At 37.9% G+C, this 19481-nt stretch overlaps 1 protein-coding gene across 1 annotated transcript; it reads right to left on the bottom strand.

Annotated features, from left to right (window-relative positions):
- Positions 1–7643: 7643 nt before the first annotated feature.
- LOC108218204 (uncharacterized) lies at positions 7644–8771 on the bottom strand. The gene has a single exon (XM_017391123.1). The coding sequence runs from the start codon at positions 8769–8771 to the stop codon at positions 7644–7646; it is 1128 nt and encodes a 375-aa protein (XP_017246612.1).
- Positions 8772–19481: the final 10710 nt, after the last annotated feature.

A 19481-nucleotide genomic window follows, 5' to 3' on the forward strand; every position in this document is an offset into this window, starting at 1 on the left:
TTCGGAGCAATAGATAAGATAGAACTTTTATCTTCGGGCGTTAGTGCGCATCTAGAACTCTAGGACATTTATCCACGAGAGTCAGTCGTATCATAGGACTTAACTTCGTAGCTGGACCTTCATACGGGCCTCGAGCCCATCAGAGTCTACCTCACGACCCATATATATCTGGTTTGGACCGTTATTCGGCCAAAGCAAGATTTCACATGGTTAAATCAGTTGCTCGAGCTTTTATTGGATCGGGTCGTAATACTTAATTAATCCAATCCCTATCATTTGCCCCCCAACTTTCGACAAATATCGTAGCAATTTATCGAAAGTTTATAGAGGTTTTTGTACCGTACATCGTGTATTTTATCGAATTTCTCACCAAGATAATGTTCTCGGGCGTTCCCCTTTTTTTAGGCTTAATTCTATTTTATCAGAATTTTTGTGATTTAATTCCAATTTTCCAGAATCTTTCGAGTCTTTAAATAATTTTCAAAATACTTTTTGAGAATTAAATCTCAATTTCCTGTCTTTTCCCAAATTGTTGGGACTTTCCCACATATTATCCCAATTTTTGGAATTTTCAGAATATAATTAAAGAATTAAATAATTCTTTAATCATCTAAATTATCCTCCCGCTGCGAGGGGTCTCCTTGGCGTGTAACCTACCACGCCTAGGAGACATGTCTCCTGGGGGTGGTTGTACTAAGCCAGTCTTGGCTTGTTCGCTCGATGCTTCCTTGGCGTGCTTTGCCACGCCAAGGAGGCATGTTTGGTACCACGCCGAAGAGACATGTCTCCTGGGCGTGGTTGTATTAAGCCTGTCAAGGCTGATCAAATTGATGCTTCCTTGGCGTGCTTTGCCACGCCAAGGAGGCATGTTTTGTACCACGCTGAGGAGACATGTCTCCTGGGCGTGGTTGTATTAGGCCTGTCAAGGCTGATCAACTTGATGCTCCCTTGGCGTGCTATGCCACGCCAAGGAGGCATGTTTTCTACAACGCCTAGGAGACATGTCCCCTGGGCGTGGTTATGTTTAGCCTGTCACAGGCTGATGAAGTTGATGCTTCCTTGCCAAGGATACATAGTCATTTTATTTTGCTGAAATTATCATTTATTTTTATAATAAATGATATTTTTGCTCAGTAAGTGAATGTTCCAAGGAGACGTGGTGCGTACCATGCGTAGAGGACGTGTTTTTAGTAGCAATGTAGTGTTATATGTTGTGGGCCTTAGTCTATAACTGGTCAGGCCTATATAGTTTATTTTTCCTTTAATTTTTCAAATGTCTCCCAGAATTCTGGAGATCCTTCTAGAATGGGTTCGTCTTTTTAAATTCATGGGATTCCCGCCTATGTCAAGGCTTTTCAACCGGCCCAAAGCCCATTTTACCGACTGTAGGCTGTGAACCCTAGGGTTTACCGGCAAATGAACCGGTTATGAGTTTCTATAAATCAAGTGACTGAGAGTTTCATTTCTCATTTCACCCAAACATTTCACAAGTTCTCAATTCCAAACACTTTCCAAACACTCTCTAGTTCTCTCTAGATTTTCGGCGAGTTTTAAGGTGTTTCTCCGGCAATCCTTAAAATTTTTCCAGTTTCTGGCCGATATTCAAGGTTTTCCCCAGTTTCCGTTGAATCTTCATCTTCTTCAAGGCTTTTCTGGGCTCTCAAGCATCCGTGCCAAGCATTTCAATGGCAGATTCATCATCTTCCCAACAATCTCAACTATCCCAGCAACCTGTTGTTCGTTCTAGGGTGAATCGAGGTAAATCTCTTGTCCATGCTAGTGTATTTTCGCCAAGGGATTTACTTTCTGAATTCGGCCAAGCTTTTCAAAACCTTTTACACTTAGATGCATATAAGTTCTCTTCTAAGTATGATCAGAAGGACGTTGATGCCATATCTTACCTTTTTGGCATCAATGGGCCTTATAGGGCCGTGGCCCCAGGCCCAAATGACCGGGCTTGCTACCCAAAGCCTGGGGCCATTAGAATATATAAGGAAACTTTTTACGCGGGCTTTAGATTACCACCTCATCCCTTCGTATTCAGGCTTTTGGCCGAGGCCCGTGCTTGCCCTACTCAACTCCAGCCCAATGGCTAGAAGTTCATCTTCTGTTTCTTGGTTCAGTGTAGGAAACACGGCATTGAGCCCAGTGTTTCCGTTTTCAGATATTTGTTTAAATTTGTTAACACACCCAACGATGAGGGCTGGGTCAAGATCCAGTACAGGACCTTGGCCCGTAGAATCTTTGTATCGGGTATGGCCCCCGATTCCCTACCCCATTGGAAGAAACGATGGTTTTATTTGAACTTGGACGACGGGAATTGGGCCGACTTTTTTTTACTCGGACTTTAGCAGGGCCGAGGATGGGCCCGTTAGGTCCTTAGAGTTAGGGGTGGAGGAAGAGGCCGCAATCAAGATTTTAACTGGGGATTGCCTTCACCACTGTTCCATGCTTGTTTTTGAGGCCTCGCTCCAATAGCACGGGCTGAGCGATTTGGGCCCAGAGGGTATTCCTCTTTGCTTCTCACTTTCTGGGCCTTTTATTTGTTTATTTTGTTATGTGTTCTAACTTTTTCGTGGTTTGATGTTTGCATCCCAAGAAAGACTGGGCGCCATTTTCGCGAAGAGGGAAAAGGCCGCGTCGAAGGTCGTGGCGGTGGAAATCCCACGGATCAAACGGCCCAGAAAGGATGGAGACCAGGAGGTCGTGGAGAAGATCCCGGCTTTTTTAACCCTAAGGCCCATGGCTGTGGATGAAGATCCAAGCCCATATGTGGTCCAATGGGGACTTTAAATAAGGATACGATCGTGGGTGATGCCCGGGTCGCCGCCGAGTGGTCCAGAAATGTCGTGACGCCACGCGACAGGGCCCACGTGGTTGAGTCCTCAGACGATCTACAGATCGAGATGTTGGGGGCCCAAGCCATCGCCACAGTAAGGCCCAAAACACTCTTCTTTCTGTTACTTAGAAATTTTCTTTCTTTTTCTTGGAGATTTTCTAACTTAGAGATTTTTCTGTTCATCTTTTGCAGATGAACACCTACCTCCAGGCCGCCGTCCACAACCTGAAAGCGGTGAGGGCGGAGAAGACGATTGGGAACGTGACCGCGATAGTTACTTTGATGCCTCCACCGCCAACTTCGAGCAGTTTAGAAAAGTGGAGGTGGAGCTTGTGGCGGAACAGGAGAAGGTCCGTTCTTTGGAGGCCGAAGTGGCGAGGGTGCGCCAGGAGGCGATCGCCGATTTCAAGGCATCGCCGGAATTCGAAGAGCTTCTTACGACGGAGTACGACCAGAGCTTCCCTGAGACCTTCAAGTCTTCTTGGGAGAGAATTAGCAACGAGCTCAGCTCCCAAATCAACGGTGTTAGCCTGGAGCGATTTCCGGTTCCTTCACTCGCCGGAGAGGGTACTCCTTCTCTGATGGCGGTAGAGGATTTGACGGACTCGTTCCCGTCAGACACCCAATATGGGGAGAACCCATCTGAGGACATGGTGATCGAGGAACCTAACAAGGGTGGAGAGGATCTCGGGGCCCAAGATGTCGAGGCCCAATATGAGAAGGCCCAGGATGAGGAGGCCCAACTCCAAGGCAAAGGCCAGGATGAGGACATCTTCGACGACGGCCTTCCTTAGATTAGGAATTCCTCAGCCTTGCGTGGCTTAACTTATGTAATTATTTATTCGAATGTTTGTATCAACCATTCGGGATTTAACTTTTAACTTATCTATTTAAATCTTTTTTCTTTTGCATATCGTGCATTTAACTTAGGATTTGTGCTTCGAGCTTTTTGGCTTTTTTATTCGCCCGTCACTTAGCATTTTCTAATCAATTTTTGAAGGATAGATAAGTAGAATAAACTTGTTAAACCAAGTCTAGAAGTTTTCCACCCTTCGGGGTTTGACTTTAACTTGTGAGTTGGAATCCACCTAGAGTAACTTTTACTTGGGATCTTTTGCCTCAAGCTTTTTACCTTGTAGGTTCCTAACTCAAGATTTTCAAATCATCATCTAATGATTATTTCAAGTCCATAACTTGGGATGTTCTCACCATTTTATAATGATGGTGTTGACCCTTCAGGGTTAGTTGACTTTTACTCGCTATGTTTTTAACTTAGTATTTATTTAGTATCTTTTCCTAGCCTCAAGACTTTATCCATATTTAGGATTTTCTTCAAAAAAACATAAGTAAATTAATAACACTTGACAAAATCAAGGTGAAGAATCCTCAGGACTTTCGTTAATATCATAGTAAAAGAGATAAACAACTTTCGGAATCAACTACATGGCAGTGGTCAACATGACCTTATTCATGTGATAACTACTAACTTCTACTATCATAGAATAGATATCAAATATAATATATTTTTAAGTTGGTCGCATGCCAACTCCTGGGGACTTCAATTCCTTCAAGGGTCTGAAGCTTGTCTGAGCCATGGCCTGTAACAGCCTTAACTTGATAAGGACCTTCCCAATTTGGAACCATCTTGCCTTTGGGGCCCACCCAAGAAGCTTCAATCTTCCTAAGTACCAGATCTCCTTCTCGAAAGTACCGCTCCTTAACTCGTAGGTTGTAATAGTAGGAAGCTCGCTTCTGGTTTTCCACAATCCTAGCATGAGCTTCATCACGGATTTCATCAATCATATCAAGGGCAAGTTTCATACCTTCCTCGTTGGCTTCTGGCTCATATTGTTGGACCCTAGAGGAAGTGTGAGTAATTTCAAGTGGCACCACTGCCTCGGCTCCGTAAGCTAACTGAAAAGGGGTTTCTCCAGTAGAGAATTTACAAGTTGTTCGACACGCCCAAAGTATAGGGAGTAACTCATCAGCCCACGATCCCTGGGCTTTCTCAACTCTCTTTTTTAGTCCATCGAGGATTATCCTGTTAGCCACCTCAGCCTGTCCATTAGCTTGAAAATGGGCAACCGAGGTAAAGCGTAACTCAATCGAGTAATCTTCACAATAACTCTTGAACTCAGCGTTATTGAAATGGGTCCCATTGTCTGTTACCATGATTCGCGGTATTCCATACCTACAGATAATGTTCTCCCATACAAACTGAGCAACTTCTTTGGTGGTAATCTTGGCCAGTGGTTTAGCCTCAATCCACTTAGTAAAGTAGTCAATTGCTAACAAAAGGAACTTTCTTTGTGCACTGGCGAGTGGAAACGGTCCGAGAATGTCCATCCCCACATTGCGAAAAGGATCGGAGTATTAATGGATGTCAACATCTCAGGTGGTTGTCGAACAATTGGTGCAAACCTTTGGCAGCGATCACACTTTTTCACATAGTCTTGAGCATGTTTCAACATATCTGGCCAATAAAACCCAAGGCAGGTGACTTTATGAGCCAGTGCTCTTCCTCCAAGGTGTTGGCCACATACACCTTCATGAACTTCTCTAAGGGCTTCGTGAGCCTCATCCGGCCTCAAACATCTCAATTAAGGGATAACAAACGACTTTCTGTATAGGATTCCCTCAATGAGTACATACTTGAGGGCCCTTACCTGTAACTTTCGTGCCTCATCAGCATTGGGCACCGATGATCGTATTGCAGATATAACTTGATCTCATCCATCCAGGTGGCCCCTATGTCGATTGGAGCAACTAATTTTGCTTCGATGCTTGGGGTTCTCATAACCTGATAATAAACGCTTCTTGAGCATATCTCATCATCAGAGGATGCAAATTGTGACAAGCCATCAGCCTTAGTGTTTTCTTCCCTTGGCACATACTCTATTATACACTCTTCGAATAGTGCCATTTGAGTCTTTACAATCCTTAGATATTTCAACATAGTTTCTTCACGAGCTTCAAACTCACCATTCACCTGGAAGACTACGAGTTTCGAGTCACCACAGGCCTTCAAGTTTTTCACCCTCAAGGTTCTAGCCAAACCAAGTCCAGCCATCAATGCCTCATACTCGGCTTCGTTGTTAGTAGCTGGGAAGTCTAGCTTAATAGCATATTCCACAGTATAGCCATCAGGGCTTTGGAGCACAAGTCCTGCACCGCTACCTTTTGTTTTTGAAGCCCCGTCAAAAAATAATAGCCAATATTCTTTAGACTTCTTTTCCTTGGGTTCTTCAACCTTGTCCTCCTGCCCCCCGACTTCCTGCTTTCTAATGGTAAATGCAACGAGGAAGTCAGCTAAAGCTTGAGCCTTAATCGCCGTTCGTGGCTTGTATCGGATATCAAAATCCCCGAGCTCAATTGCCCACTTGATTAATCTTCCACTAGCCTTCGGGCTATGTATAACATTACGAAGAGGCTGGTATATCAAGACTTCTATATTGTGAGACTGAAAGTAAGGTCTCAGCTTCCTCGAGGCTGTAATCATGGCCAAAGCAAACTTTTCGATCACCGAGTAATTGAGCTCCGCTCCATGTAGAATCTTAATCACATAATACACTGGTTTCTGAACTTCTAACTCTTCTAGAACTAACACAGCGCTCAGTGTTTGCTCTGAAACAGCCAAATATACATACAAGACCTCACCGTCTATAGGCTTTGATGGGAGAGGTGGCTCTGCCATGTACTTTTTCAGTTCTTCAAAGGCCACTTGGCTTTCATCTGTCCATTCAAAGTTCTTAACCTTCTTTAATGCTTTGAAGAAAGGTAAGCACTTGTCGCATGACTTGGATACAAACCTTCCCAAGGCTGCAATCCTTCCTGTTAATTTCTGTGCGTCCCTTACACTTTTGGGTGGTTCCATATCTAGGATAGCTTTTATTTTATCGGGGTTGGCCTCAATACCACGCTTGGAGACCATTAGACCCAAGAACTTCCCGGAGCTAACCCCAAAGGCACACTTGGCTGGGTTTAACATCATCTTATGCGTCCTCAGGACTTCAAAAGCCTCTCTCAAATGTTCAAGGTGATCTGCTTTATTCAAACGTTTCACCAACATATCATCTACATATACTTCCATAGTCTTACCTATCAGATGTTGGAACATCTTATTTGTGAACCATTGGTATGTGGCTCTTGCATTCTTTAGTCCAAACGCCATAACCAAATAACAGAATACACCAAAGTCAGTTATGAATGATACCCTTGGTACGTCGTCTTTGTCCATCCGGATCTGATTATATCCACTGAAGCCATCCATGAAGTTTAGCATCTCATGACCGGCAGTGGCGTCTATTAGTGTATCTATCCTTGGAAGAGGGAAACAATCCTTCGGAAAAGCGTCATTCAGGTCAGTGAAGTCCACACACATCCTCCACTTTCCATTAGCCTTTTTGACCATGACGGGGTTGGCTAACCATTCTGGAAATTGAATCTCCTCAATAAATCCTGCTTCCAACAACTTATCAACCTCCTGTTTAATGGCTTCCTACCTTTCAAGGGCGAAGTTCCTTTTCTTCTACTTAATAGGTTTCCTCTCAGGGTTCACATTCAACGTATGGGTCATAAACAAGGGATCGATACCCGGCATGTCGGCTGCTGTCCAAGGAAAAACATCACGGTTATTCCTCAAGAATTTTACGAGTTCTTGCTTTAATTCCTCCTGGAGTAATGCTCCAACATACGTGACCTTTTCAGGTTCCTCAGTATATAGCGGGACGGGAACTAAGTCCTCGGCAGGCTTGCCTCTTCTTTCTTCTTCTTCTCGGACATCAAGGTCTTCTATGGGTAATACTTACCCCCCAGTTCCTCTGGATTTTAGTGCTCCAACATAACAGCTTCGGGCCATTTTTTGATCTCCTATTTCCTCTCCCACTCCATTTCTAGTAGGGAATTTGATCTTCAAGTGATAAGTGGACGGGATCGCTTTAAAAGCGTGTATTCCAGTCCTCCCAAGGATGGCATTATAGGTTGATAAGGCTTTGACAACCAAGAAGTTCAACATACATGTGGCCTGTCTAGGCTCGGTACCCATTACCGGGAGTTGGATCATGTCTTTGATCCTTGTTTCAGCGTTGTTGAAACCATATATAGGCATATCAGAATCAGATGGCGTTAGTTGAGATTCAGCATACCCCATCTTTTCATATGCATCATAGAATAATATATCCACCGAGGCTCCACTGTCAACGAGCACCCTCTTTACAGACGAGTTTCTAATCTCTGGAGTAATTACTAAGGGATCATCATGAGGGAACTTTACCTTCTCAAGCTCAACGTTATCGAATGCCATAATAGCATAATCAATTTTTGCCCGCTTCGGGGGTTCTCCAACTATACTCATTACTTCTCTTGCATAAGCCTTCCTTGAATTATTGGAAGTGCCTGCAGCTGTAGGTTCTCCGGAAATCACATTAATCACAGGCCCTCGAGGCTGGGTTCTTTTGTCATCGTTTTCTCTTCCACGATTGTCATTGTCCCGATGATTCTTGTCCCCATCCTTGGTAAATTTGGACAACTTGTCTCTTCGGATCAAGAACTCAATTTCATCCTTCAACTGCCGGCAATCATCGGCCTTATGTCCGGTGTCTTTATGGAACCGACAATATAAATCCTTGTTTCGTTTCTCCGGGTCGGTTCTTATAGGCTTCAGCCATCTAACACTCTCATCCTTCTCAATTTTCATCAGGATTTGACTCCTCGGGGCATTAAGCCTAGCATATTCGGTGAACCTCGGTCCTAACTTCTTTTTGGCTGGCGACTTTTCACCGTCATCTTTCTTGGAATACTTATTCTCAGCGTTGTACTCGGCGTCACTTCCGCGCTTCTTAAAGTTGGTATTTGGTCCCTGATTATTCTGGGATTTTATCAAGCTTTCCTCCGCTTTAATATAATTCCCAGCTCTCTCTTGTAAGTCATTCATATTATCGGGGGCCCTCTTAGCTAAAGATCGACGGAAGTTGTCATCGGTAGTACCCTACTGGAGTGCAATCATGGCTACCTTCTGATCTAGGTCTGGGACCTTCAAGGCTTCTTTGGTAAGCTACTATACCAGTGTTGAGCCATCTCGCTCAAGGTCTGAGGAAAGGCGCGGCACTTGATTGCTTCAGTGACTGGTTGGAGTAATAAATCGTTCATAAAGGCCCCGGACGTGGTTGGCGGGATCACCCGTGCCATCATAGGCTTTAATGGTTCGGAGCTTGAATTTTCTGGAGATTCTCGCACCCATAATTTCTTGGATGAAAGGCAGAACGGGGTTATCGGGATCGCCTGCTGGTAACAAGTGGATCTGATTCATGCTGGATTGACGATGGTTTTCGTCCCTTGGTTCTGGGGGCGGTAATCTTGCCTGGTCTCTTTTCAATCGTGCAATTTCCTCTTCGTAGACGCGGATTCGATCCTCATAAGTTTGGTTTGTTGCCCCTCGGGGCTCATTATTCTCTTGCCTATGGCGGTGTCAACGGCTCCGAGTATGATCGGTATCTCTTCTCCTTCGAGGGGGGGGTATCATGTTCTTGCTCCGAGTCAGAGGAGTCGTAGTCAGTTACGTGCACATAATCGTTACTCGTGCCTCCACGAGTGGTTGTTGTGACAGTTGAGTAATGCGTTCCGGCGTCGGTAATGGTTGCAATTACTCGAGTCATAGGGGGAAGCGACCCAAAAGTCAGGGGAGCGGTGGTTTGAACAACGGTAGTCCTAAGCGGGAGGGAGGTAGTGATGGGGGTTGACTCGGTCGAGACTCTGGTTGTAGTTCGGCCGTGCGGAACATGGATTTCAGAGCGTGGTCCAGTTGGGTTTGTCATGGTTGTCGTCTTCTTCCCACAGACGGCGCCAAATGTTATGGAATAGAAAACAAGGGTGTGAGCTTCATGCTTTAGACTGCTCTCGGTGCGGGAGATGCCTACGTATCTTCTGCTCGGAGAAGAATCAAGTCTAAACGTAGTTCTAGTTATGAGAGGTAGAGCCCTTTATATAGGCACTTCGGAGTCAGAAGTCGGGTGGAAGTTTGATTCTACGTACCAGACTTCGTATCGAAGTACGCTTCGGAGCAATAGATAAGATAAAACTCTTATCTTCGGGCGTTAATGCGCACTAGAACTCTAGGACGTTTATCCACGAGAGTCAGTCGTATCATAGGACTTAACTTCATAGCTGGACCTTCATACGGGCCTCGAGCCCATCAGAGTCTACCTCACGACCCATATATATCTGGTTTGGACCGTTATTGGGCCAAAGCAAGATTTCACATGGTTAAATCAGTTGCTCGAGCTTTTATTGGATCGGGTCGTAATACTTAATTAATCCAATCACTATCAATATGTATATGTATATGTATATGTATGTGTGTGTGTGTGTTTATACATATAGGTCACCGTTCACCAATCACAGTTGGATATATTTTACTATCAAACCAACCCATCTTTCACCCTTGAAACAAATAATCGACGGTCAGATTAAAACAAAATTCGCAAACTTCCGCTATATAATAAATGTTATATTATGTAGAGTAAGTACAGAATTTGTGCTTAGTTTATATTTAGTTTTTTAACTAAAAAACTGTGAACTTATGCTACATTATATAGAGTAAGTACATAATTTGTACTTGTTTTTTTCGCCTAAAACTAAAAAAATCTGAACTTACTCTGTATTATATAGAGTAAGTACATAATTTTTACTTAGTTTGGACGTAGTTTTTTTTGCCTAAAACTAAAAAATTCGGAATTTACTCTGTATCATGGAGAGTAAGTATAAAATTTGTGCTTAGTTTGTACTTCAATTTTTTTGTCTAGAACTAAAAAATTCTGAACTTACACTCTATTATATAGCGCAATTAAGTTTAGAATTCATGCTTAGTTTGTACTTAGTTTTTTTTGGTTAAAACTAAAAATTTCTGAACTTACTCTATATAATATAGCGTGAGTTCAGAACCAAAATTGATAAACTATCAACATAGAACAGGATCATTTCCTGAATTTCAAGAAGCCAATAACTTTCAAAATACTAATAAACTTGACCATATTAATGTGCAATCGAGTTCATAGTGAATATACTGAATCAACCTCCATAACATACAAATCAAACTCCATATACTCGATGACATATAAATTGAATTACATAAACTCCATAAACACATCAAATTGAACCAGAGTTGTTCAAGACATATAGGTACATATATACACAATAATACACACACAAGCTTTAACTCCAAGCTGCAAATTTTAATAATTGATTAGTGTATGACAAAGATTTGTGTATGGTGTTGTGTTTGAGATTGATTTATGTTTGATAAAGATTTATTGTGTGTATTGGGTTTGAAAACTCTAAATATGGTGTATAGAATGTGGTAGTCTTGTTTTGAGCTTAATTAGAAGGTGTGTTCTAAGGAGATATATAATTTAGTGTAAGTGTTCTCAGGGGAGACACTTACTTTCTATCACACAGCGTATACACTGTATTCTATAGCGAAAGCGTGATTATTTTTTTAATTTGTATACATCGATTGCTATTTTGGATGGTTAGAGATGGGTTGGTTGGATAAGCCGATATATCCAACTTTGGTTGTAGAATAGGTCCCATATATATATATATATATATATATATATATATATATATATTACATGTTTTATGAACTCGGTGTAGTATATGCCATGTAAAATGTTCTATATATTGCTGACACCATGAATGTGGCAGAAACATGTTTGAGTAATTGGAAATATTCCATGTCATCATCTCTCCTGTAATCCCGATTATATGGATCCATATGTAATAGTTTTGTTTTGATTATTGTGACAATGTGGACTAATAACTGTACATGAAAAAAGAAGAAGAATGAATTAATCATGTGCCCTTGAAATAAAAATACTAATGAATATATCTTATCAATGAATTTTTGTATTTTGAAAAATGATATCTCAATAAAATAGGTTGAAAAACGTTGTAATCATTTAATATATCAGTCCAAAATATTATTACCTATTAATCAGCAGTAAAAACAAAGCCCATAATATAAACTTCATAATCATAAGTGACAAACTAGTGCATACAATGCCTTATAGTTCTTAAATCATGAAATAAAACATAAAACCATTAATGTATTATTTTTATGCCAAGTTTGACATTGAGATGCCTGGGTGCGTCTTTATGATAACATCCGGAGTTTTAAGAAAATCAGAAGAAGGGAGACCTTTGAGGCGTTCCTTTCCTCCTTCTGTTCCTTTTCCCTTCCTTAAATTCATGGGTGATACTTGGATTGGTGGAGGCAGCTACACTCTCACGATCATCTGCTGCTGCTCTTTTCCTAACCGAAAGAAATGGAGGATCTGAGCTTTTCGTCTTTCTCGAAAATGCTTGAACCTGAACAAGGTGCTTAGATTTTAATTAAGTAATTACAAGAATTTGTATACAAAAAAGAAAAGGTAAAAGAAGTTTGATTAAAATATGAACATTTATCTGTGTGTATTTGTATACATAATTAACTTACCTTGCAATCAAGACTGCAGTAGCGATGGAGATATGGATAACTGAGGATCCTTCTACAGGTGTCACACGTAGATTTTGTGTCTGCCTTAGAACCAGAATCATTATGTGGAAAAGGCTTGAGAGACAGAACCCATAACTTATTACACTTGTATGGCTGTTGTCGTTAACATCAATAAAATCCAGTGTCATGAGTAGTTATAAAAATGTTCATAAATTATTTGATGTATTATATTAAATATAGTGCATACTAATTTGAAATCTTTGTACTTAACTAAATGACCAGACTATTGTTACCAAATGCAACTAAATTTACACAATTGTCAAGGCGTTGTCACTCGGTAGATTTTCATAACAAAGAAAGGATCAATCCCTAATAAGACAATTACCAACCATAAAAATTCAAAAAATTATGTCTTTAAGCCTCACTCATCACACTTAAATCCAAGGAACATATCCGAGTATGCACTTTAAAAATCCAAAAAGAAGGGAGACAGGGATGTGCATTTTTTTGACACATGTACACTAAAACAATATGATAATATATTAAATGTACAATATAATAAATAAGTATGATTAGTAAAGCAACCAAAAGAATAAACAATAAAACTCATATTAAAATTATTTTGTATGAAACTATGCAAATTAGGCATCTTCTTTTTTGCTTGTTCTTGTCTTCTCGTGTATCTATTTTTGCAATTAATTTGTCTTTTAATGCCTCTAAGCTGGTAAAAGTGTTCACATATCACTTAAAGGATTTGACACTAAAAAATTGTCGTGTTCGGCTATTCAAGGGTCCGACACGCGTATGACGAGTGAAACGAAAGAGTAGGAGTAACATAGACCTCAAGTACACATAATTTCTAGGCTTTATGTAAATTGTAGAAGGATATGGCTTTCTTATCATATAAAGGGTAAACCTTACTCAGCGAAACATGAACTTCTTTAAAATTATATCATCCTTAGTGCTATATAGCTCCATAATGTAATTAGCCTCCTTTTGAGTTTTATCACAAAATTACTTTAATCCCTCGTACTAATTGTTATTCTACATATAAAATATTAAAAATTGCAACATGGACGATATTTAATACTCTGTTTTCAAAAGTTTATTTGGATCACATACCTGAATCTTGGAGCAATCTATGTAATGTGCCATGTCACTTACCGGGACAACATCCTGGTAAACATGTCGGTAAAGCCTTAATATATTATGTCCATTGTGTGAACCTGAATCAATGCAGTACTGACAGACAGCCAAATCACAATTAATGCAGTATCGATTCCGGTCGTTTTTAATCAGGACATGAACACGACATGGGTCACCAAATGTCTTTTTCACAAATGAGTCAAGCCAAGGTGGCTTTTCCTTGAATTTGTGCTCTTCCTGCAAGAAATTCTTGTTATGTAGGTTCCAATATCTAAATAACATAATTTGTTTATGAAATGTCATTTCATTACAACATGAAAGGAAGAACATTTAAAGAAATCATTTTCCATTTTCATTATTTAAGTACACCAGTTATATACATACAAAATCTAGTCATAAATTGAAAACAGGCGAGAATCACACGCATACAACTATATTAAAATTTTACATTTTTACAACAAATTATGGTACTAGTAGAATTGGGAAAATCATTTAAAATTGCAATAGCAATTTCAGTTAAATGATTTCATCAAGCAACATATAGATCTGGGAAAAAATTGGCGTATAATCTTTTTTAGTAAATAGACATATGATGCTAAGTTTACATACCTGTGCCATTGTTCTTGGATAGTCACTCATGGCTTCTATTGTAAACAATTATTTAAAAGAAGAGATATGGACTTTTTGAGGATGATAAAATAATCTTATGACCAGGTTCAATGTAGGTGGACTACTCAAGAAGAATATTTGATCACAAAAATCGTATTTTGGATTCTTAATAACCAATAGATTAAAAATATTCTTTATTGTAGTATATTAAAAGATAATTTTGATTAGTATCTCAGCAATGTATTTGGGAAAAAATGAAGATATGTTGATGTAACATCCTACTTTTTATTCTTATCTTGTTATTTGAAAATCTAATTCATAGAAAATACCATAAAACCCCTCTTCCATTTTTATACGAATTTCATTATTTTGGTTGACTTCCTACCTCTTTCATATCCCTTTATCCTGACACGCGCATACTTGTACAATAAAGACATGTTAGCTCTATATTTTACTTGGGATCATCTTCTTACATAATTATTATTATAAGTAAGATAGAGATTACACATCTTGTACACAAAAAAAGGAAATCAAAAATACATATATAACATTGACAATGAATAGGTATCACTGAGAACAGTTATGTGATCATGTGAGATAGAAGATTGATGAATATCATGTTGGAAAACTCAGTATATCACAACAATAAAAAATAGAGCAATTATATTATAATAACAGGAAAAGGCCAACAAAACCTAGGGCTGAGCAAAACCGAACCGAAACCGAAAAACCGGACCGGACCGAATAATTTCGGTCCGGTTCGGTCCTTTTTTTCTGAAATTTCGGTCCGTTCGGGTATTTCGATCCGGACCGAAATAAAATACGGTCCGGTCCGGTCCCCATTGAAAAATTTCGGTTCTGGACCGAATGGACCGAACTTTTATACATATAATTAATATTTTTATTTTATATATTAAATAAAATATTATACTATCACTATCCTATTCCTATACCTAATGTCCTGACTCCTAATCTATTTATTTTGAGAGTAGCAGTAGATTAGCTGCTTGAGTTGAACATGAAACCTGCTAAGGACTTGTGGTTATACAGGATCGTGGATCAAATAAAAGTAGTGGAGAATGTCTAGGAGTTTAGTAGTGATCAGTTTCCTAGTAGTTGCACTGCTTAATCATTATGAAATAACAAGAGAGAGGCTACAGACGTATATATACTTGTGTGATTTTACTGCATTACAAACACTTCAGAAAATTTCGGTTCTGCCGGACCGAACCGGACCGACCGAATTATTTCGGTTCGGTTCCGGTTCGGTCCATATACAAATTTCGGTCCGGTCCGGTCCGGAAAATTTAAGAACTTCGGTCTTCGGTCCTTTCGGTTCGGTCCGGTTCTGGACCGAACCGACCGAATGCTCAGCCCTAACAAAACCAATTAACAAAACAAACACAAAGGCCGTATGCAAGCGATAATCAAAGACTGTAATAAAAGATGTAAAATATAAGGGTGCACCTATCAATGTCGCTTTACAACAAAACATAAAACAAATAAGATACCAGCTGAGTCGTGAATGCTTCTATACTGTTCTTGAACTGATGATTACCCCCCACTTACGTTGTGCTGGGTTGTTGCATTATAACTACCAGGATAAAACAGCTCAGAGTAATCAGTTGACAACAACAACAAAACTCAACAATGATTAGACCTCGGGTCATCGGAGAAAAGTTTATATATATTTGTATGTATGAGAGAGAGAGAGAGAGAGAGAGAGAGAGACTGCTACGGTTTTCGCATATATCTATTACACGCGTTTTTCACCATATCTATATTATACAAAAACTTAAAGTCAAAATATATACAATTAAAGATAATTATTCTGATTTAATTAATTTTAATACATAATATATATATATAAGTATATCTGGTATGATTTCTTATAATGGACACATTATTGTATATATAATATATAAATATTCTGATAAAATATTCACATTAAAATAAAATTAAATTTATAATTATTTTAATGACATTCGACCAAATCGCCCTTGACCCGACCCTAGTCGAGTCATGTTGTGATGTGGTGAGGCGAGGCGCGGCGGCAGTACACGTGTGTCTGTGTGTGCGCGTGCGCGAGACATATGATAATATCATGTACCCCCACATGGAGCACACACTAACACCATGCACACTCACACAACTTAGTCTTTGTGCACTACACTTGCATGTGATGTACCATAAAACCACTAATATTTTATTATCAAATCAACGTGGCATTCAAGTTGCTACAATTCAAGCAATTACATAACCCATTTGAAGATAGCAATTTTAACTTTATTTATTTATGAGTTACACTAATAAAATGTCTTAGATCCAAACATTAAAGTTTAAATCATCATAGCAAGGAACAACATCCGACTATTACTTTTCGGAAATGACATCAAGAACATATTAATAATATGCCTCAAACGTTCTATTTTATAACAATCCGCCACAAAATCATATAAAAATGCATATTAGTCCTCATCATGACATGTTTTTCAGAGTTAGTATTCTTCCAGGTTTGACCCCTTCTATGTCCCCTACTCCAATGGCTACCGGATATAGATGGATTGTTTCACCTTCAATCTCTATATGTTAGGTGTATGCATGTTCCTTAGACGATGACATGACGAAGGCTATGATGTCAATCTACGATTTTGAGAGATTAATGGTCATGTATCGATCCTGTTCATTAAATGCTTTAAGGAATAACCTTTTCCTCTAATTGCAGCCTCACAATTACATTCGTTTAGCGGAGCATCTTTAGATATGTACTTCTACCATCTCATCTAATGACTTTATTCCATTCAGAGTTTTAAAAACTCTTCTTATACTTGAAGTGTCAGTGCCTTATAGGTTTATCGGGTATAGACTCAGATACATCTGTATATAAATTTGTAGTTAAAGACACTACCAATTTCCTGACAAAAAAAAAAGATACTACCAATTCACCTTTACAACTTGTTATTACCGTATTGAATACACTCGGAGGGATCTCTTAGCTGTATTAATTAGTTATAACTATAAATAAATCATGATGGGTTATCAATCCTGTTATGGATTAAAAAACGAGGGATAAGCTTCGTGCTTTTGGACTGCTCTTGCATATCAGAACTCAGACAGTCCTTGCGAGTTCCCAAGCACCTTTATGCCGATAAAGGATTAAGTCAAAATTGTAGTTCTAATTTGGAGTGATAGATCTCTTTATATAGAAATCTCAAGTGTTCGAGATAGGATAGAAGTAGGTTTCAGAGTTCGTATCGAAGTTGAACTATCTTTAAATCATTATTTGTAGTTGTTCTTGTTGATCTTGAAATCCTAATGACTATCCATAGTGGTCAATGATCATCTAGGACTCTTAGAGATAAGATTTCAAGAGTTATAGTTCTTCATTCGGTGATTTCATGTATCATACTTAGCTATAATTTTCTGTCTTAATTATTATTTTAAGTTATCGCTCTTACATATTACGTTACATTATTCTTTATATGTTTTACTTTAATATAAAAACGAACCATCATGTAACCCTTATTAACTCTACCGTTTGTCTATTCCGAGACAATAAGAAGCAATAAAATAATATGCTTTTTCTTACAAATGAAGATATATGAAATATGATTTAAAATTAATCGAAAAGCACATTATCACATATATTAATATTAGAAAAATATTTACAGATAGATAATAAAAATGTTTATTGATTATACTACCGATTTATAATATAAAAAATATTGTAAGAGTCAAATTTCAAAAGAAACTATGATCAGTTGTTGATATAATTTAATCATATTTCAATTCAGTAATACCAAAATACCAATAATATAATATTAAAATTTGAATTAAAAATAATAATTTTTAAACTATATACTCACTCGTGCTTCGCACAGATTTAAGGCTAGTATACTATAATAAGCGAAAATAAATATAATTTATAGTAGACGAGTTCGGTCATTCCTAAATTAAAATTTTCTCTTTTATAAAAAAATAAATATAAACAATTATATAAATAAGAAGAGATGGACGAACATATATCTTCTTATTTATGATGTGTTCCACTCGAAAACAAACACGAATAATCATGCAATTTTTCTTAACTTTAACATGTTCTACGTCAACACAAACACGAACCATCGTATAACTTTTTTTAACACTAACGATATCTATTACATATTAATACAAGATAAATAATATTTTTTTTACTTACAAACGAAGAAATAAGAAATATAATAATATGATTGAAAATTAATCAAAAAACACATTTTCGCATATTAATGCTGGGAAAAACATTTTCGGAGATATAAAAAAATTAGGGAATTGATAAATAAGCTCCATGTTTTACTATTTAACCTCCAATTCTAAAATTTATACCATATTTACCATGTTTTATGTACATGTTTCCATCATATTGTAGGTGGTAGTGTAAAAAAAAATAGAATTGGAGTTTAAATAGTAAAATTTGGAGTTTATTTATCAATTCTTAAAAATTATTGTTTTGAAAAATTATTGTAAAAACTAAATTTCTAAAAAAAATATATAGTTAGTCGGTTAATATAATTTAATCAAACTTTAACCCATTACCATAAATTTTCCATGAAAAAAGATTATGAGCACCTAACTATATACTTGATTGTGTTTGGTACAGTTCTGAAACTAGTACTTCCTCCCTTCGTCGCAGTGAGTAGTATATTGAGACTCGTATAGTTCCATGATATTTAAAAATTTTCTTTTTTGAATAGAAGTTTAAACATCAATTTTTTTTAGCCAAAAAAAATTAAAATTAAAAAATATTATGAAACTATACTTTTAAGGAACCTTAAAAAAGCGTGTCAAAAAATAACGTATACAATTGAATAAGATAGAGGAGTATTTTTAAACATAGCACGTAACTAGAGGTAGTAATTGAACATATGTTTATATATATTTTCTCTTTAGCTTTATTTTTTCCAGAATAAAAATAAAAAATTTAACTTCTAACAAAACAAAATCTGGAAAAAAAAAATGGGAAAGTAGGGAAAGTGTGATATTTTTTTATTATTTATTTTTTGCCAAAAAAAGGAGATGATTTTATTACTTTTTCAAATCCTTTGACAATACATAAAACAATTTCGGGTGGGCTTCTCCCATTTCCCAACTACAATGAGGCAGAGAACTTAAATATTTCATTAAAAAGTGAATTGCTATGTTCGCGGATTGTTTAAAAAATTTTAAAATCACATGTCTCGACTCTAATCAATATCTATATAATCCTAATCCTAATCCTAATCTATATCTATCTATCTATCTATATCTATATAATCCTAATTTGTGAATACAAACAGGATGCCAAATTACTCTTTCTACCCTTCTTTCTTTTTTTCCCAAGTACTATCCAGGGGTTTAAAAGTAATCTGTCAGGAACTTTGG

This window comes from Daucus carota, chromosome 1, assembly GCF_001625215.2.
Source record: "Daucus carota subsp. sativus chromosome 1, DH1 v3.0, whole genome shotgun sequence".
Lineage (NCBI taxonomy): Eukaryota > Viridiplantae > Streptophyta > Magnoliopsida > Apiales > Apiaceae > Daucus > Daucus carota.